The sequence below is a fragment of the Anguilla rostrata genome, chromosome 1 (genome assembly GCF_018555375.3).
Source record: "Anguilla rostrata isolate EN2019 chromosome 1, ASM1855537v3, whole genome shotgun sequence".
Lineage (NCBI taxonomy): Eukaryota > Metazoa > Chordata > Actinopteri > Anguilliformes > Anguillidae > Anguilla > Anguilla rostrata.
In genome coordinates, this window is record NC_057933.1 from 65,588,905 (window position 1) to 65,610,464 (window position 21,560).

The window sequence follows — 21,560 nt, forward strand, 5'->3', positions numbered from 1 at the left end:
CTATGCAACGAGTGGAGTGATACTGAATTTTGCAAAGGAATTAGACATCATAGCCATGGTATATGGTTAATATACCACAGCTATGAACCAATCAGATTGCTTGATTTGAGCTACCCGTTTTATAATGGGTTATGAATCGAATGCTAAATAGGGGAGTAGACCAGGCCTGTCAGCCCTGCAGAGATGCAATTTGAACAACTCAAAACAGATTCAGCGCCTCCACTTATGACATTAAGTTATCCGCCACAGCTGTAAACGTTTCTGTTGTATTTCACTAATAACAATCCTAAAGCATTTTCTCCAAAAGCAGGTTTGAACTGAAAGATATACGGTGTGTACAATGGAAATGTTATTCCAAGAGAGTAGTTATTGTTCAGATAAGCCAGACATTGTTTTGTTACTGTATAGATGACAATTAAAACCATTTCATTTTTGACTACCTCAAGAAACAAAATGGTTCTTATAAACCTGTTGACATTGCAGATCGCCTGTATAATAAAAAGCAACTAGAATATTGGCGACTGTTGTATCATTTTATTTATTAACCCAGAGAACTCAGTAGTGTTGTCAATGGTGATGACTGCTCATTTAGTAACGCAAAACCCTTGTTAATCCTCTGGAGAAAATCAGCTATGGAAGTGATCTTGAATGTGTCTCATGGGCCCACAAGGAATTTTGGCACTGAATGGTTAGTCACAAGTCTTTTACCTTGTGACCTTTTACCCTCTACCCCTACCACCCCAAAAAGGTACAAGACCTGTATAGTACAGTATTAACCCCCCACCCCAAAAAGACAGTGGTCTGGGTGTTCAGTTTCACAGCCTGCCATTGGAGGGGAATCAGGTGAGAGAATGGACATGGACTGTCTCTCTTTCTCTTTTTTTTACGGACGGCTAATCTCTTCTCAGGTTTAAGATTCCTCGTCTGGGCTCTTTGACAAAGAGGAAGCACTGGGTGGGTAAACATGAGGGCTCTCAGAGCGGGGATTAGAACCCCCATATATCACCGTGACAACCCTTTTCAGCAACTGACAGCCCGCCAGGGCCTAACGCAAGAGGGATCCAGTGTCACTTCCTATCACCGCGGCAACCATTGATAGGGGATAAAATCACCTTTTTCACACCGCCAGATCACCTTACTGCCATCGCTCAGCACTGAACCTGGAGAACAGACTTTCTCATCAGGTACCCTGGCCAAAATTCCTTCCAGAGTCCCAACGCTTTAAAAAAAATCTGGGTGTTACCCATTCTGAAGCTTAATGCCATGCATAGTCCAGCTGCCTGTACGGGTTAGTTAAGGTGTACAGTGAGTACCTCGAGGGGTTAGTTAGGGTGTACAGTGAGTACCTCTGGGGGTTAGTTGAGGTGTAAAGTCAGTATCTGTAGGGGTTAGTTAAGGTGTGCAGTGAGTGATTGTTGGAGTTAGTTAAGGTGTATAGTGAGTACCTGTAGGGGTTAGTTAAGGTGTACAGTAAGTACATGTAAGGGTTAGTTAAGGTGTGCAATGAGTATCTATAGGGGTTAGTTAGTTAAGATGTGCAGTGAGTACCCGTACAGGAATTTGCAGTGCACCTAACATTACTGTACAGGAATGATTATTTGGTAGTAACCACTACTGTCCTAACCAGAACTACACAATTCACTTTACATTGTTCTCTTTTATCAGAAATTCAACATAAGGGATTTTTTTATCATTTGCATTTGGTACATATCAGAAAGTTAGATTCCCATTTTCCCAACTTTTGTATTACGTTTCACTTCTACAGTAGGTTGAAAGCAACTGATGTGAGAACACTGAGACCATGAAGTCAGACTGAGGCAAACAGGGGTATCATGTATTAAGCTGGTCAGGCTCCATTACCTCATACTTAACAAGGGACAAGCTGAATGAAAAAGCAGCTCCCACTCCCTTTCAGGATTGAGTTTTCCCATGCAAATCTATGGAATATGTAGGACACAATCTCATAAACGAATGAAATGGCCAGCCATTCACAACAGGCCCCTTTTTTGCCCAGAAACTAGTATATTCTGATCCCTTCCTCAGTCAAAATGTCCCTGGAAAAGTTTCACTACAACTTGTCAGCACATACTTTATGACGAGATCACGGGTAAACCGCTCATCGTGACACAGAACTGCAAGGAGCAAATGTCCTCCTCACAGTACACTAAAGTGTTTTTTCAGCCTTTTAAAAGGTGGCTTGTGTTCTATGTTTCATATGTGTGAACTGGGCGATGCCTTCAAGCACGAAGGGAGGCTCTGTCTGAGGCTGAATGACTCAGACGGCTTCATTCGTAAGGTCAGAGGTCACGCCGATTTCTGTGGTGTGAAGCAGTTTGATGTACACTCTTTGGACAGTACCCCAGTTTATCACAGGGTCATTACCCCGATAAATCTCTTTTAAAGCTACCCAACAGACAGGGTACCACATTTACAGTCTGTGGAATGACTCATCTGGGGTTTGATCCCACAACCTTCCAGGATCAGGGCGCAAGCTCAACCCAAGGCCACAGACCCAGTCTCTATGTTGTGCATGTCACGTATGCACGCTATACTTACTGCCTGTATATAGCCTTACTCTACAAACAAATGAAAATCTATACATTTAGTAAATTGGTAAACATCAGTTCATGTCAAAACTGATAAAGCATTCTTGTGTTATACTGTTCAGCGTAGGATGTGTTGTGGCAGCATTGCAGTTGATAGAGCCAAATGCAAATATTTCTTCCCACAAAAGGAAATTAAATATGACAAAGGCCTCCAGAGAAGACAGACGATAGGCTGAAGACAAAAATTCAAGCTGTTTTAAATAAGATGCCTGTGTCTATTTAGCAAAGTGTATTTACAGATTCTTATCAAACATCAGTGCATGTGTTTGCACTAATCCCTCGACATACAAAAAAGTTTCAAAAGCTGAAGTTTGGAAATTCTGTAATGCGCAAAGACTGTGTGCATTCCATTTGGGAAATGCGACTCAAGAAAACGACTTAATATACAAACCAAATGACAATGGGTAATTTGAGTTTTTCCAACAGAAAAGGATGTGCATTAAAAAAAATTAATTGTGGATGTCATTTTTCTGTCAAACAGATGTTGCTTGTCTGATGCTGTTAGTATGGAAAGACTAAGTTAAAATGCACAGTGAAATCCTAACAAAAATGAAAGGATGATCCAGTCAGAACTCAATCAATACCTCTTGCATTTCATTTGCTTTTCTGTTCTTCTGACAGCAGAAGTTGTATGCATACTATATAAAATGTAGTGTACATTCAGATCAGGTCCAGAATGTGCATGTACTCTTCAAGTGCGCTAGTATTTAATTAGGATTAATTAAAAAACCACTCATTTAAAATTCACATTAGTATATTGAGAGCACACATAAGAATCAAGGTGAAAGGAAAAGACCGGAAAAGAAGTATGAATTAGCCCATCTGGGGAAAATTATCTCCATTACAATACACCAAGAGAATGATTTATATCAGGACTTTATCGGCTGTTCCACTATCTCAAAATGACGTGCATTTTATCATCATGAAAACATTATCTTCATTCCCTCCCTTTCCTCTTTTTCATGTGATGGCTGAATAACCACCCATCACTCTCCTTGAGCTAAAGGAGGACTCTGGTATGCAGCTTAAGGAGGCTAGAGCAATCAAATACAAATGTTTGTCATCTCAAACTAAAGAATATAAAGGACCATTTACAAAACAGTAATTTGATGTTGGATTGAACACTCCTAGCTCCTGAACTGGCTGGATGAAAAAGGAGCCTGCTTTATCTCTACATCATCATTCCACCTGTCTCAGCCTTGCCAACACTGGTGAAGAAACATCAACAGAGAAGTCGAGAAGACCTTCTGTACCGCAGCCCGGAATTTTTCAGACATTAATTTGCAATGCACAGTTCCTGACAAAGGATACTTTGTGCGTTTGTCATGATTATGTTTTGGAAAGTCTTTCTTATGCATAAATGTCTCCAAAGTACAGGCCATGTTTTCTTAATTAACTACTCATTATTCAATACAAACTTGCTCAACTTTTGCGATGTGTGTTTATCTGCGGAGACAGTAGTGTACTTTTTTGCCATCTGAGTTTTGAATTTGGAAGCACCAATAATTGTTGAGGCTTAATTGAACTCGAGGCTTAAGCCACTACAATGCCACCCAAACTTCAGCTGGGGATGTTGGAGGGTACTAGTTAACCACAGGATCCCTGACTGACTTGCACACACTCAAACACTTCTGGGATGATGATAATCATAACCTACTGACTCCCAGTCATATTCTAAGACACCTGCAGGGACTATATATATGGCCCATATATACGCATATCAATAACAGACCCACAAAATAGGTAGAAGTCTTTTAAATTGAGAGGAAACAATATTATACAAAGCATCAAGAGTTAGAAATGCATTCTTTGTATACATTGTCATGCATCTGTATTGAAGGGGTTTCAAATCCTCTGCCATTTGAATGAGTCAAGAACTGATGGAATATTTATTCCAGGGTGGTGAACTTTAGACAGGAAGACTTGCACAACATCCTCTTGAATCCTGCAGGCACCATTATACTCTTGACACAGGGGGCTTACCGGAATTAAACCCGCACAAAATGCCCAGGAGAAATGGGTGCGGCTATCTTCTGCCCGAAACAGTGTACAGTACAGTAACATGGCCTTTCATACTCTAATCACACTGTATAATCTTTATATAAGGCACTATGGATTTGAAGCCTAAAATCAGGAATGGTCTGGAAAGTACTTTCAAAGAATGGCTTCCCACACCTCACCCACCACCACCCTTAACCCCCCCCCATATCCCTCCCAGCCAGCCAACACACAGTGCAGACAGCACATGTTGCCCCCCCAAGCAGCTACAAGAGGAGACAAGACTTTGGAGAGAGGAGCAAAATATTTTCCTTGTTGTTTTTCTTTCATTTTACACAAGTACATTCCTGGGCGACTATTAATTTTCTCAGAGCGTTTGAAGAAGAGGAAAGCTCGTGAGAGCTAAAGACAGCACGAGGCATACCTTTACGCGATCGAGCAGGATGCCGTAAAGCAAAATATTTTTCCTTTTCGCTTCCGCTGCAAGGTTCCTGATGCCGCCCAGCGCTGCCATCCTCTCGCTGGCAGAGGTCTGCTCCGACACGCCTAAATGCACCTATGAAAACAGGAGCGAGCGCCTCGTCAGAAATACCGCCTCAACGCCGGCGATCCCCACCGCAGGAGGCTCCGGAGCAATTAAAACACATTAACGTTCGCATCGCTGAACACTCCTGTCTGCTTTAGATGCCTGCCAGGGAAGACAGGAAGCAATTTGGTCGTGTTTCAATTATCTGAGCAAAGACGTCATAGGAGGCCTCCACCTTCACGTTTGGCCTAAATTTTAAAAGACTTCACAAAAAGTTGACCTTTCGAAATAAATTAAGACAGAAATGGGTAAATCCACCCCCAAAAAACCAATAGAGATTCTGGCCAATGGTACAATCCTGTGCACTTAATAAAATGGTTTTGGGATCTGAGACTGCAGTAATAATAATGGGAATGAAAGGATTACAGCCAACAAATGTAACCCCAACAAGACAGGCCAATTACACCTCTAGTTTCTGCTGTGCCACCCGCATGCTGTGCAAGGACCACTGCACTTGAAGTTTGTGCACGTCTCTAATGCAAAAGCCATCGGAGGAGAGAGACAGCCCTCAGAAATGACAGCTGGTTGCCTGTGGGTGACTGATGCCTTGTTGAAAGGAATGAATGCAGAGGTAACCTGAGTAACTAATGCCAATTTAAAGCCAGCCTTCTCCAGGAGGACAAAGGTAATTTTGTGCCTCCATTGCAGACTCGGTGTCACATCTGGCTAATGACTAATGGCCAAGCGTCTAGTCTTCGATGTCTCAAATACAGGACACAGTCTCCTTTTTGGTGAGGCTCCATTTTGCCATTTTTTATTTGTCAGGAAATCCACTTTTTCTACGTATTACAACTTCAACCAAATTCACTAACTGCTGGATCATTTCATGTTTTGTTTCTTCCATTCATTAAAGTGCAATGGTGTGCCAAATTCCTGTTCATACTTGTGTTTTTGATCTCAACCAAATTATAGCTTCAGGGCTGGACTAGGTAATCCCAAAGGAAATACTGTTGTTCGTAGATTCACAGACTATGCAAAACTCAATTATATAGTATTGCAGTATCATGAGGTTGTTATTTAGAGCTGCTAATAACTGCGGCATAACAAAAACTATCCGATGCAGGTCACAGGTCGCACAGCACAAACTGTGGCCTTTAGGGTCTTCAGCAACAACTACAAAATCCCACAACTGCTTCACATGGTTTCCACGATTTCTGCCTCTCAAGCTTATATAGGCGTGATACGTATTTGTGAGCTTCTGTGAAATCCCAACAACAGGAATGACTCAGAATAGTTTTTTAAATAACGCACCACATCCTTTCTACCTGAAGTGCCTCGCCCAAAGAGCCAAATATGCGCCTCACACACGCTTTCACTCAGGACAGGGAGCCAATCTCACCTGCAAGCATCCTGGAGCAAGGCTCCACACAGGTACAGCCCTTCTGCCGAAGTTCTTTTCAATGCAAGAGCAATCTTTAGCAAATCAGAGTGCAAGTTCAATCAAGTTATAATGTATGACATGTGCAGTGATTAAGATGGAGTTGCTTTGAGTGAAGTACGCTGGAAATGAACCAGAACAGCAATGCCCCAAGCTCTTTTTCCACTGCTTTGTTTTGGTAATTATATTATTCTTAGGGTGAAAAAGTCATCTTCAAAAGAAAATAAAAGGCTTTCGTTGGTGGAAAATGTTTCCTTGTGGCTGTGATGGATTCATTCAAATTTTAGTCTTCAAGCATTTAAGTGCTCTTCTCCTAAGAATATCTTGAAGACTCTCAAAAATTGGAAGAAATAAACTCAAATCATTCCCAAATAGCAAAAAAAAACAATAACAACAGCAAATTATCCCTACAATTTATATAAAAATTACATATTTGCACCACATAATGTCTATTCCAGATTACAATTACAGACTAATGATGGGAAAGTTCAGTCGCAGTGTGATAAAGAAAACAGAGGGAAAATGAACCCCTACTGTACATATGCACACTCTAAAACTCTCCAAGGAAATTCCCATTTTCTTCCAATTTCATAGCCATTGTAATCCCAAACGTCAGAGTACCCTGCTGACTTTTGCAGGCATAAATGTCACATCCCTTAGATAACATGCCCGTTTTGATATGCAATATATCAAAATAAACAGTCCAAAAGGCCTACTCAAGCACCCTGATGGAAGGGGCAAGCCACATGAAATTCAGACCGTGTCACATTCTCCACTGGTCATGCAAGGCCTGCTCCAGTATTACTGCAACACACCTACATCAACTGCATAAGTATGTATTACAAGATTAACACCACATCTTACCAAAATCAGAACAACTGAATACAGAACTGAATGAGCAGTCTCCTCAAATGTCTTCAACAGCTCTTCTGCGTCAGCCAAACCAGCACCATTCACCTATGACAAAAGCACAAGAAAATGTGTGAAAATGTGTGAAACAGCACATTAGGTGTTTGTAATGTTAAAAGCCAGAAACCATATTTAAAGTGAAGAAACCAGCGCAATAACATCTGAGGGAAGTTTCACATACGCTTTGCACTCGCTTGTCTACTTGGCCAAAGGCCTTGGCAAACTTCACTATTATTTGTACCAACAAACTGTTAAAAAACTGTGTTTGATCTGCTTGTTTTAAGTTACTTCATGGTACTATCAGTACTTTCTGAACTTACTGTGACCTGGACGAAGTTCCAGGTCTTTGCAATGAACGTGCCGCTGCTTCTCTGTGAAGTCGGCACGATGTCCACATGCTTTGAAGCATAAAAAAGAAAAAATTATAGACAGCATTTATTTCCTGATAAGATCCAAACATTACACCCTGCATTTTGCATACTCGCATTCCTTGAGAATCAGTTCCTCAAGGCGAGACAGCTTCCTTGACCAGTCGTTAAGTGTATCATCCAGCAACAACAGATTCAATTGAACATTTTTAACAGCTAAAAACATAAACACCTCATTTATGCCACACAAAACAGACCTTTGTATTTTTCTAAATGCAATGGTTCAACTGTTGAACTTTCCATTAAATTTTCCCACTGTAAGTGCAGCTACAGTCACTTAATTGACAAAAATCCAATAATCTCCATCTGAGCAGAGGTGACTGAAATGACAAACGCAGATGTTAGACTCACAGAGTTCAATGACTATGTGGAGATTTCTGCTAGTGCCCATTACCTTTCCATGGCCTCAATTATATTCTTAATTCTGCCCGCATATACAATACTTTGTTTGGCTGTTTGTATACCCGATATGTATAGTTTGTTTTCTTTGTGTCTTTTTAAAAGATGTATGCTTCCAAAAGAGAGAATAGCATGGGGCCTGCTGAACATTTTACTTATTCAACTAAACCACAATGTTCTCAGTAATCGATCTGCCTCTATCTTGGAGCAGCATCGAATTCTGAGCACTGAGTAAATGAACGCAAAAATAAACATGCCGGATCTGAGCTTGGCACATGCTCCCAATTGAGCGATTTAAATGTTAAAATAACAAAGCCAATGGGAAAGATGCAATTGTTATAGGAAACACATGGAAAAGTTTAATTGTTCTGGAGAGAGAGCCAAATGTGGGTTAAATCAAAAACCCATTTAAGGCAGAAAATGCAGATTAATGAGGTTATGATTTCGGACATGATCTAAACCAGGTCGGACATACCATTGACCGTGAAATTGAGCGAAATCCTGTTGATGTTAAGTGAATGCTTCTCCTTGCAAAGGCCACATGACCTGTGTTACTGTACATTCAGTGCACTGCAAAATTACTGGCACCACTGTTAAAGATAAGCAATAAAGGCTCTATTAAAGTAAACCCTGTTAATGAGCTAAAAACTGGGGAAAATTATATCCTTTCATTCTAAAGAAAATTAGAGTTTTCTAATTTCCCCCCCCCCCCATGTTCAGTACTCTGTGCATCCTCTCTTCGCAAGGTTAACACTACTGGATCATCTTCTATAGTGTTTTATAAGATTTATGATGGGGCAATATATATGGCCAATCTTTGACCATTCCTTCAGTGGCCCTCTTCAGTTCAAACCACACAATTGGATGAGGTTCAAGCATGGAGACTGCGATTGCATTGCATCCCTGTGGAGTTTATTTTATACTGTTTTGCTCATCTTTATCATGGGTGTCAACAAGAAAATATTGTCCTTCATCAAGCACCAAGAATGAAAAATAAGGGAGGCGGTGTTGTAGAGGAGAACTGTCCTTTCTATGACCTGAGATAACCACAGACCCTCCTGCAGAGAAAATCTCACCCAGGAGATGGACAAAGACCAAATTATTAAAAACATAGTTGAAACGTGATTTCATTTTAGGAAGACCAGAATTATGTAGGGTGGAGAGTGTAAAATCCATCCATGCTGAAGACACACTTAATAAACATTTTACTAAATCAGTAATAGTTTTAATGCCAATTTACGCACAACTACAGATGACTGCAATAAATCTGTCTCAAGCTTCTAGATGAATCTTTCAGCTGGGAGTTCAGCAGTATTAGATGGTCAAACAGGAAAATACATCTCCACATGAACCTCATAATGAAGTCCAGCATGCACAATATTGTGATTTACTTTTAAATGTACAGGAGAGCCTTAGCATTGTCGTGTGAAATTCTGCCCGAGTATGCAAAAACATTCTTCTGTACTTGGCCTTCAAGACTCTCTTTGTGTAGATCAAAAGAGTCAGTCATAATCAATCAACTTCATACAATAAATGAACAACAGAGACTGTTTATCAATTGGTGAATGGTTCTGAAAAGTGCTGGAAGTAAGAACTAACAAGCACGCAAATCAAGGTCTGACCAGGCTGATATGAAAATGCTTGGTAAATTCCATCCTGCCAAAGAATTCATTCCTTGTCTTTTTAAACAATTAAATAATCCCAAGTCTGAGCACAAGGTCATTACAGCAATGACACCCTTTACATGAATAGGTTAACCTTTAATCATTTAGTGTGCACAGTCAAATTTCCACAAGAAACTACAAAAATGTTTAATGCCAACAAAGCAATGTATTAACTCTCTCTCTCTCCCTACCTCCTTCTCCCTCTTCCTCCCTCCCATCCACCCCTGGGAGTAATGTATCTGCATCAGACACGTGCGCACAGGAACATGAGCCCAGGCTAGCAGCCACCTGAGCACACCCAGACCTGTTCCCAATCAGTCTGCCCGAGATGAACCCATACATCTCCTCACTCCACTGGGATTCCACAGCAGATCTCACCATTTCACAAAGGAAGATGAAGGGTGTGGACCGACATAAAAGGGACACAATATGCCAGCATGGCAAGGGTAAAGCACAGCACGTCATGCGCCTTAGATTTCCTTCTGTCATCGGCCATTGTAGACGATGTATTCTTTTTAATATCTTGGGAAGCTGTAATTAAAGCTACGGAGCTATCTTGGAAGACAGTCCTCTGTAAAGAGCAGGGGGATAAATGAGAGTATAATTGAGCTGATGTAAACTGGGTTTACCTAATTCCTGCGAAATATGAACGCATACTTTCATCTTTTCTTCCCTGGCCAAGGCAATGAGTGAAGGTGCACAAGTGGAAGTGTGCGTCACTCGACCCAAAGCTGCCAATGATCTCAAATACTGGGACCGTTCAGATGAAGACACATCTGACCCCCATGAGGGTTACATGCATGGCTAGTGTGGATACTGTCAGGATAAGCCACACAGACTAGCAAATGGTATGCAAGGCCATGTATTGACCAATCAGACACTTACACTTGCATTTTATGCACAAAAATACGAACCAAATGCTGCCGTTATTACTTAAAGCATCCAATATCATTATTGATTTCAAATGTAGACAATAATTTGATTTTGCAAGGTTTTTTTTGCAGTGATTAGTCTATATAAAACCAATTATGCAATTTCATGCCTCTAAACTGATTGATAGCTAATGGTTCATATTTTCTGCATGAAATATTTGCGGCTGTGGGGTGGCTCAGATACTGGTCGCTGAGATACTGTTTTCCAACGAGGGGTCCCAAGGTCCAAATTCTGACGATGCACGTTCTGACAGTGGCTGGTAGCCCCGCTGAGCAAAATGCAACTGCACATAGCATTTCACAGGGAGGAAAAGGAGGAAACAAAAAAATACATATCCAACCCGTCCACCTGAATCCACTATGACCCAGATGGCCAGTGCCGCCATCAGCACCTCACCATGTCCTGAGATGCCAGTGTCTTCTGCAGCGCACCCGCTAACCGCGTTGACTCCTCACACAGGCCTGTGACAACACAGGCCGTCTGGGCAAGCGTCTCTGAAAGGAGAGGGAATTGTTTGAATATGACTTAGGCCTTAATCTATCCCAAGAATAGCTTTCTCTGTGGTTGACAAGGTGAAGAGAGAAAAACGCTGCTGCAGGATATTAGCGTGCTTGACGCACAGGATTTCCTCCGAGCTAATTCCCTCTTTCAGAGTTGAAAAATGCGAAGAGGAAATGCTCTCACCATGTGGAGTGAGAAAACCTTTGCTTTTTATAATTACAGATATCCTGCTAGTTAATATAACAAGCCTTCCACATAAATAAAATAGGCCGTATTTTTATCTGTGAAAGTATTTCCTCAATCATGTTGGGGGGGGGGGTGATAATTTAATGGATCCTGTTCAAATGATTTGACTTTATTATGGAGGTTTTCAGTCAATAAGGAATATTGCATACCATTGTTGCAATAAAAATGTGCTAACCTTTAGTAAGGATTTTCCTTAGATCACAAAAATGCATAATACATTGAACCACCCGATATTACGAGGTGATGAGTATTAACATATACATGTCATTGAATTGAAGGAATGGAGGAATGTTGATTAATCTAAATCAAATTAAATACTTACAAGCTGCATGAGAATATAAACTACCCTGTTGTCTGTATTACACAACACAGTTTTAAAAACTAGCTAGAAGTTCTACAAGAAAGGCAAAGTACATTCAAGGCTGCTAAGGAGTTGAAAGACAAATATTTACAGTCAAGTTTAGGCTTGCTCGTTTGCTTGCATTGCCCCTCTTCATCACATAATTTAGAGTTAGACACCATACATAAAACAATATTTAAGCTACGAGATTGGTTATATTAAAAAATGAAAATATATATGATCTCTTAGTTCAAGATTACAAAATGCAGGACCAGGTTAAATGAATAGCTTTTTAATGTACAGGGATATATCCACAGCAATTTCAAATTTAAACGTCTGGCTCTCAGTGTGGTTCCTTCTGGCGACAGGGCCACCCAGTGGTGCATTTGATTTCATTAGAACAGTTCATGTTAATGGTCTGTTCTGATGGTAAATAGACATGGAAGGCAAATATGTTCCTATCTAAATTAAGACATTACGTCACCTCATTGTGTCTAAATTAGGATTGTTACAATAAACGGTCAGTATCAAAGATAAGTAAAACTCAGATCTGTTAATATGAAGCATTCCATGGAAATTTAAATTCCCAGCCAATATTGTGATAATGTCAGTCTTTTCAAGAATGAAATTAACCCATTCAGTACAGAGCCTACATTCTAGAGGATTTACAGTTTCCTATAATAATAATGACAATAATAGACATCATCATCATCATCTTATTAGTAATATCTCTTACTGTCTGATTTCTTGAAACTGAAGCACTCGAAAAAAGTCGAAGCCCCAGGTGGAGTGAGATTTGCAGGAAATAGTTAACACCACTCAGGGCAATATCTGTTTACTGATGCAGGATTTATTACTTAAGAGCCAGTTTAGGGTGTGGTCCCTTCAGAAGGACATCTAGTGCAAAGCTTGATAAAGAATGTTTTATAGCCTGGCATGGGGAGTGGGTGCTGGAGAAGGATCAGTGCACAGCTGTACAGCTCTGGCATACTTATTCACACACGCACACACATATATACACACACACCCCTTCCCACGCACAGAAGTGCAGAATACCTACGATGATGCAAAGCTCCAACTCATAAAACGTGCCCGTGCACGTAGGAAGATGGCTGCACTTAATTTCCCTGCATTATTGCTTTCTTAGTGGACTCCTTCACATACTGTACATTTATACATGATTTATACTCTCTTTATTCTGTTATAGATTGGAGCTAAGCAGACCATGTGTAAACCTTTTGCATAACAATATCCTTCACACTCTGTAATCTGAACACAATCATTTTTCTAACAGTGAAATTTCCATGATTTCCCCATTACATAAAACCAATAATAAACTTTTTGCAATGCTGCTAAAAGTAAATGAGAATATTCTAGGCTTCAACAATATTATTATATGGTACCAGTTGGAGAACAGGACATCTGCTGAACAAAGCCTGCCTCACTTCTCGTTTTGGACAGTCCTCTGACCATGAGTCCAGTGAACTACTAATTACGGATGCAACAGCGCAACTTCAGGGATTATGAAATTTAAGCAACAAATGTAAGGTCAAATTTCTTATACTTGTTTTACTTGTATGTATGCAGTGGCAGAAATAATACAACAATAGTGCACAAAGAACAAAACCAGCAGCAGCATAAAACAGTGAGTCAAAATGTAGGGCAATAGGCAGAAAAGCAGGACTTAATGTAAAAGTATGCTGGCTGTGACAAAGATGCCCAGTTCCTCATTCACTGCATCATTTCCACAAAGTAAAGACTATATTGCAAAAAGGCAATACTGACCAAATGGGCCCAAGTCATTACAGTCTCTGAACACTGCTTGGCAGTGGTTCAAATTTATTTGGTGGCCAGATATTGAGACATTATGTTTTCCATATCTTGGTCAAGAGCCCATCCTAGCCTGCCAGCTTGTCCAGACAAACACAGAGATGAGATGCTGTGTTATTTCATTGTGTATGTATCCTGTTGTGTTGTATTTTTCTTGCTGTGGTCCAACCATGCCTTGACATGCCAAAGCCCTTGGTCCGCAAATGAGTTCTCTGCCTGCCAAAACCCTGTCGCACTCCGTCTGCACACACACATACACACTCTCACACACACATGCCAGGTCATATACATTTCATTTCTTTTTAATCATTTCTTCCATGTACTTCCAAACACAATTCTCCTCAAAGTCAAATTTTGATGTGCTAATCTCATGCCTGGAGTGCTGACAGCTGGATAATAGTACACATTTGCATGTTTTATCCAACACACTTCAGCTCTTTTTAATCATGTATTCATATAATTCCAAACAGACAAAGTTTGGTGAGCTAATCTTACCACCTGGAATGCAGTTGAACAGTAATAGCACACATTTGCATATACTGTATTACACATAAAGAGATGTCATGATACAATAATGATGCAATTGTTAATCAGAGATTTCTAAATCCCACTGGCAGCCAGACTGCTATGATCGGGGTCAGATCCAGGTTGTGTTGCTTGAAGATATTTTGATTATTGAGGCAAAGGATTAAAGGAAATAAACAGTGGAATTAAAATTAGGATTTGTTCATTGTCCTGACATGAAAACACAGACGAGCACAAACCTTTAATTAACGATTCAGCAGCAAAAAGATCTTGTTTGTAGGTCACCTATTGGTGGAAAAACAATTACTAACATGAGCCACCCACAGGTCACATTTTAGAAAAGTCACACAGAAATAAAATTTCTGGTTTTGTATCAAAACTTTTTTTATTTTTCTTTCTAATTTTCATGTTGGCATTGAAATTTCTATTGTTCACTACAATGATATTATTATACTCATGTACAATATACAGTATAAATTATGCATCTTTGCACAACAGTATAAGAAATGTAAAATTTAAGGTAAAAGGATTGTTCTATGAGACAATAAAACAAACATTAGTGCTTGGTAAATATCAAGTAGGCATACAGTACATTTCCCTTGAAATGGTAATTATCTTGGTGTGTGTTTCGTTATGTCTAATTTAAATCTGTATTGAGTTTAAATTAGATGATGGCTCCATTAGGGGATGGAGACTACTCAAAGATATAACAACAATGCCCATGTAGTTTTTTCAATGCCCTGATTAAATCTCCATCCACAGCTTCCTACTGCCGCTCCAACCGCTGCTCCTCACTGTTGCCATGACCACTGCTCTACACCGCTGGCCTGAGCACTGTTCCGAACTGCCTGTCAGATTGCTCTATTCTGTTTCCCTTAACAGTGATCCAGGCTACTGCTCTGACCACTGCTCAACACTCCACATGACTTTGACCTCACCTTCCACAGAGTGTGGGGGCCTTCGATGAGTCTGGCATTGGTACCGCAGTACTGCAGGACCAGATGGAGACACTCTGTCCCGAACTCAAAATCCGTCTCGCTGCACTGGGGATAGAACGGCGACACAGTGAGTTAATCTCAAAGCACCACTGCAGCATCCTCACACACAGTACCTCCAATGAATAAACAACTTCATAAAGCTGGATCTTTGTTCATATACCTTTTGCAGAAACATTAGCAAACTTATGTTTACTACACACACACAGAGGAATTCAAACAAAATATGACACCTCCTAACACAATGTGGGGCAGTCTGCATTTCTCCTGTCCAGTTGCTTTGTTTGAAAGTGTTCTAAGGAACCAGAAAAGGTTTTCAACAGATTGTAATGAACACCAGATTACCTGGACTATTACCTCATACTTAATGGATAATGTGAATGCGATCCGAGAAAATAAGTGAGCAATATTTTATCTCATTTAAAGAGACGGGGTTTTCATGGGGCTTAGTTACTGGAAGGGACATAAAGTGAGAAATCTGAATGGTCCTACAGTAATTTAACCTTTACAGGTCCCCTCTTTACAAAGGGGTACATCAGGAATGGGATTGTGTGTCTCCTCTTTGTCTATTCAGCCCTGAGTGACTTACCGCTAGCCTCAAATGCATGTCAAACATCCACACAGCCAATGTGTGGCTCACTCAAACCCTGACGTTATTTTTCTCTTCTTTTTTGAATGTCCTAAAGCGCTCGGCTGACAGATACCTGACCCTTTTTGGTCGGTAAAGAAAAAAGTGGCAGTCAAACCAACACAATGCCCACTGCCATATAAAGCAGCCACTCTTTTCACTTCATTTCCAGTTCATTTTTCACACGGCTTCAAGTGAAAATGAAAATATATTTTTCTGTGGTTTTTTTCCACACAGTCGTTTTACCCTACATAGCAAAATCTGTTTATAATTTCAAAAGAGGTGGCAAAATCAACATGGCTTCCAAGTAATGAAAAATAAGTTTATGCCAGGACTAAAATTAAAAGCAGACAACTTGGGTTCCAATGGAATACACAAAGCTCACTGTTTCTTCAAGCTCAAAAAAACGGCTACCTAAATTACCATCAAGCAGAACTAAACAACCACCAAAAAGAAGTACACACAGATCCAGAGGCAGGGCTGTTGACATTAGAAATCCACTATTTTACAGACCTATGGGACATATTATTGGCAGGAATAGTACGTGGTAAGTCAGTGGAACATGACAAAATATCAAGTCAATATTTTAAGGTAGGAATCACCACTTTAAATAACCTACACCAGTTATTCCGCCTGTTGAGTTGAATGTAAGAACATTGCATTTTGTGTTCGCTTTCTCCCACACACATACCGCAAACCATTCATGAAATTGCCATACTGTACTGTTACAGTATTAGCATGGTTATAACTCACATCACCAAGAATGATAATTACTTTCTCTAATCTTTTTTGGGGGAAACTGTGACTTTTTGTTCTGAAGCACAAACATTCAGTATTCTGCCAGAACTAAATTACTGTGCGGTTAACTTTTTTTCTGGCACACATAATCAAACCATCGTGAAAATGATAGCAACTGTACCACAAAACCTTCAGCATGAAAGCCTGCAGGTTCCAGCACATCTAGAGAACAATGAACAATGGCAGAGGACTAATGTCTCGTTCGAGTGTTTGAAAGCCTTTTGTCATTTTAGAGGCACTTCAAGGCAGCAATTATTCTGTGAACATAAATCTTATCCCAAAGGTCATTTTACTGTGTTTGAGCAAGCATTTGGGAGGGGCAGTCGAAAACTGCTGGACTCGGTGTTCTTAAGGACAGAGATGACATCACCCCGATAGTCAACTTTATATGGCCCAGATCTGGCTCACGTTCACCATCGTAATGTGGCCCAGACAATGATGGTACACAAGTAGTCTACATTTGGTTGTTATACCCAACCTGGGGCAAGCCACAATGAAGCCAAATCTCAGCCAGCAACAAGGCTCTGACATAGTGTGTCATATTAAATTCCAGAAGTGGACTTAAAGCTGGGCCAGCTTGCCCCATCAATAGGTTGTGGTCTGTGTAGAAACCGACACAGAACGATTTCTGTTATATCCCAAAAGCAAACAGCAGCCAATCGAGACATAAGGCACCATATAATTGACCTGTCAATTACACCAACATCAGGCCAGAATTGGGACGTGTATCCAGCCAATGCCAATAGCCAGCTAATTGTGCTGGCACTTCACTGGATTCAGCTTACAGTTGAGTCGAGTCTTTACACTTTTTTCCTTATCTCCTGGCTGAGTAGACTCACACAAAGACACATGCAGTATTCTGCTTAAATGCAATATCCATTTATGAAGCTGAATATTGTAGAAACAAATCTGTACTATCCTGACTAATGCATCATCCAGTAATATGCTGATCTGGAAGGCCTTACCTGCACATAAGCCTGATAGATGATGTCATAGAGGAAGCCCTGGGGCATCTCACTTGCTCTGTATTTGGCTCTTTCCAAAGAATGATCCAGGTAGCCCTCAGATGTTGTAGCAATCACCGTGGATACAAGAGGTCTTATAGCTCCAGAGGCCTACAAAAAAAGAATTGATTGTAAATTTTAAATCAGTTTACTTACCTTAAGGAATAGAAAATGTGTCTTTCAAAAGTCCATTTTGCTCCTCCCAACACCCAGTCTACAAGATGTCATCAAGTGAGAGATATTGTTCTCCTCCCACTACTGCTAGTTCTCTCCTGTTGTACTGTGCATACTGTAAGGTGTACAACTATCACTTCCATGAAGGCAAGTGAATCAAATGGGTGCACACACTTTAGCTGTTGTGTTCCTAATAGCTACATGGATGTGGGTAGTACAGAAGCAAGCAACTGCCAGTTCTTAAGTGGGGAGAAAATTTTCAACAAAAAAAAATAAAAAGGTCTGTTTACATTTGTGTAGAGATGAACTAGAAACAAAACTCACACTGACAAAGAGTTTCCTCAGCATTACATGTATTACACCAACAGATGCTCTTATCCAGAGAGACTCACAAAAGTGCAGAACATAAGTGTTACTCCCAGGAATTATAGTGTGAGATCACCAAGGAGCAGTTTCTCTGGGTAACAAGGACCAGCTGATTTCCTTCTCTGTGGGTAGAGGATGACGGCAGCAAGGTGAGATCAAAGGAGTGAATCAGAAGGGGGTAGCAAACTGACAAGGAGCTCTCCAGCTGGGAAATAAAGTAAATAATAAACCAACAGAGTTCTGGAAATGAGCTAAGCAAGAGTGCCAGCTCATCAAGGAAGTAAGCACCTGGTGAACGAAAGTGACCTAATGTAAACTGCTTGGTGAGGTTAGCAACAGTGTGGAATTCAAAAAAAGAGATAAAGAGGTGAGAAAGGGAGAGATGGAAGAGTAAATGAGCAAACCAGTTCCACCTCCCCTGCCAAACTGCCAGAGAATGTGGGAAAAGGAGGAGGCTGAGGAGAGGGCTGCTGGGGTTGCAGTTCCCGTCTGCCATGTTTGGAGGGACAGCAGGGAGGTGCAGGATGAGATAAAGTCAGCTTTGTCAATGGCTGACTGGCAGGTCCATAGGGCCCCTACAAATGTGTCCAAGCCAGGGGGCAGCACCGGCCCTACAGACAGGTATGGCTGCAGCGGTGGTTCATTGCAATCACATCAGCTGTGGCCCATTACCTAATTATGGGCTCTATAACAGGCCTAGCATCCAGGTCTAGGAGAGGAGTGCTTTGAGCTTTCGGAGCTGGGCTATGCACAGTGTGGTGGGTTGCTGCCAGTTTGTTTGGTTTTTGTTAATCTTTTGCTTTTGAGCTGTTGCCAGAGTGGCCATTTCTTCATTTATTTCTGTTGGGTTGGTATTTTAGACAAATATAAGGTGGTAAGCCAAACTCTGTTCACCCCCAGCCCTGCCTCACTGTAGCTGTTGTGAGGGTACAGCAGAGTTTGAGAAGTTTGAAGGGCTTTCTGTGCCATGAAGCAGAGTGGAATGGGAAGCAACACGTGTCGCCAATGAAGTAAATACTCTATTGGATGTAATGAATACCCTTCCTTCACAACAGGAAATGTAGGTGAATTCATAGATCTGATAATATATATTTTATTTTAATCACTGTAAAATGTATTTGGCAGCTCATATATTGTAGTATTATGAAGATAACTGCAAATGTTTGTCTATGTGCATGGGCTTAATGAATTACACATGAACTGCAGTAGGAATAAACATGTGGCGTGTGTGTTCTACATGTTGATAAAATCAATAATAATCTCATAGTTCCCAGTGGAGGCTTGAATTCCAGGGTGTTCAATGCTAGTGACATGTTAATCAAACCCAGACTACTGTTTCCTTTAGGAGTCACATATCAAAAAAGCAAGAAAACACTCTAAATTCACCCTGAAAGGCTTTACCTTTTGTGAATAAGCCCTTTCATTTGCTTCAGCATTCTGAAAACGGGCATAGTTGTGGACTTTTTATGTATGGCATTAAACTCCTAATTGTTCCCTGTATTGAAAAATGTGATATTTTGCAGAATGGCTAACTTGTTAAAGTTTCCTTATATTTCTAAAAATTTCAGGCAAGATCCTTTCATTTTCATGTTTGGTCGATCTGCATAAATATCTACAAGGCTTGCCATTGCTTGTGAGTGCCTACACAAATGGGCTTGAGCATGTCACAGCACTCACAATCAAAGAAAATCTTTGATTTTGAAGACTCAGAGTAGACATATCATCACATACTAAAGTTTTCTACATGTATAAGCATGCACATGAACCTCAAACCTGTTATCTGCAGAACTCTTCAACCACATAATTACACCAGAATGCATTGCTCATGTAAAACAACTGCTAATATCTGTCAAGGTTTTGCAAGGCAATGGCTTAAATGTGCTTTCAATTTAAGGCAATTATAAGATTTTAACATTTCATGGTGTAAAACAAAACCATGATACCCTTTCAAAAGTCAGTGAGTGCAATTGCTCCACATCTACACAGAATGAAAAAAATAATATCCAATGTGTTGACAGAAAAAACAACTGCTGGATTAAGTAACAGAGGAATCTAAGGACAACCTTGGAAATTAACATTCTTCGAATGTCTCCACTGGATGTAACAGTTGTGTTTCATACATTGCGACATTACTGTACTTTTCTCCATTCAATGCAGTGTTATTGGCTTGGTCAAAACCAAACAAAAAAACTATCACAACCATTCATGCACCCCATTACCCTCAAGTGCATTCAGACAGTGAAACTACAGTTAACCATGTTATATTATACAGGCAAAATGCGAAAAGCTATATAGGTACACTCTGACAAAGACAGTAAAACAGGCACAAGAAAAGGAAAAGAAATTGTGGACCCACCCCTTGTTGCTTAGCTGCAATTGCTATCTTGAGAAGGAAGTCCTCTTCAACAAATGGCCTGACAGCATCATGGATAATGACCACCTTTGGCTTTTTCAGTGCTGACTCCCCTTCCCTTTCCTCAAAGGCCAGCAGCCCATTAAAAATGGACTTGTGTCTCGTTGACCCCCCCAGCACCACTTTAACTTTTTGGTGACCAAATTGCTGAACAATTTTCACCATCAGATCAATGCTATCTTTGGCAACGACAACAACAATGTTTTCAATCCATGTTATTCTGCAACAGAAAAATATAGTTATCAATGTATCATTTTGTATTTGATGACATAGTGAATTAGTGAATTACACAGGGTAGCAGGGTATTACTGATTACTTATCATCTGTGCATGTCATGCTAGTAATTATTTTTCTTTGTTTGCATTTAGGACACAAATGTCCAATTCTAAATAAGGTTACCAACGAATGTATTCTAAACCTGCCTTAACATAGCTAAATCACACCATATCTGCTTCAATTTCAGTAAATGTCCTTCAAAACAGACTGACTGGGCCGATATTAAACAAACACTAAAACTGAAGATGATAATAATAATAATAATAATAATAATAATAATAATAATAATAATAATAAACTAGAAAGTGAACTATCCTTTTAAAAAATTATGTAGCATAAGGTTGTCAATCCAACATACCTCACCAATATCATACCCTAATAGGCTACTCAAAGTAGGCCTATTACTCTGTCGGAGAGCCTGCCAAGAACCCTGTCCCCCCGACCCCGAAAAACCTATCATGTATAAGAGAAATGAAGGACACAAGTATACCAAAATAATTTACTGCTATAACAACCAGCATTAGACAATAACGGCACTGCATGAACTTCCACCTACCATACCC

At 40.2% G+C, this 21,560-nt stretch overlaps 1 protein-coding gene across 4 annotated transcripts in view; it reads right to left on the reverse strand.

The window, feature by feature from the left end:
- Positions 1 to 21,560, reverse strand: part of crppa (CDP-L-ribitol pyrophosphorylase A) — a 34,708-nt gene that overhangs the window by 11,790 nt on the left and 1,358 nt on the right. For 2 of the 4 annotated variants that reach the window (XR_010332304.1, XM_064349853.1), the window contains exons 2-9: positions 20,665 to 20,941; positions 17,730 to 17,879; positions 15,282 to 15,386; positions 14,583 to 14,628; positions 11,298 to 11,395; positions 7,798 to 7,875; positions 7,433 to 7,525; positions 5,029 to 5,160 (exon numbers count right to left, since the gene is read on the reverse strand). Coding sequence is in view for 3 of the 4 variants with exons in the window: in XM_064349853.1 (XP_064205923.1) it covers positions 5,029 to 5,160; positions 7,433 to 7,525; positions 7,798 to 7,875; positions 11,298 to 11,395; positions 14,583 to 14,628; positions 15,282 to 15,386; positions 17,730 to 17,879; positions 20,665 to 20,941 (979 nt within the window). In the remaining variant the exon portion in view is untranslated. Of the gene's footprint in view, positions 1 to 5,028; positions 5,161 to 7,432; positions 7,526 to 7,797; positions 7,876 to 11,297; positions 11,396 to 14,582; positions 14,629 to 15,281; positions 15,387 to 17,729; positions 17,880 to 20,664; positions 20,942 to 21,355; positions 21,489 to 21,560 lie in introns of those variants that run through there. The other 2 variants (XM_064349873.1, XM_064349867.1) reach the window with 2 other exon arrangements.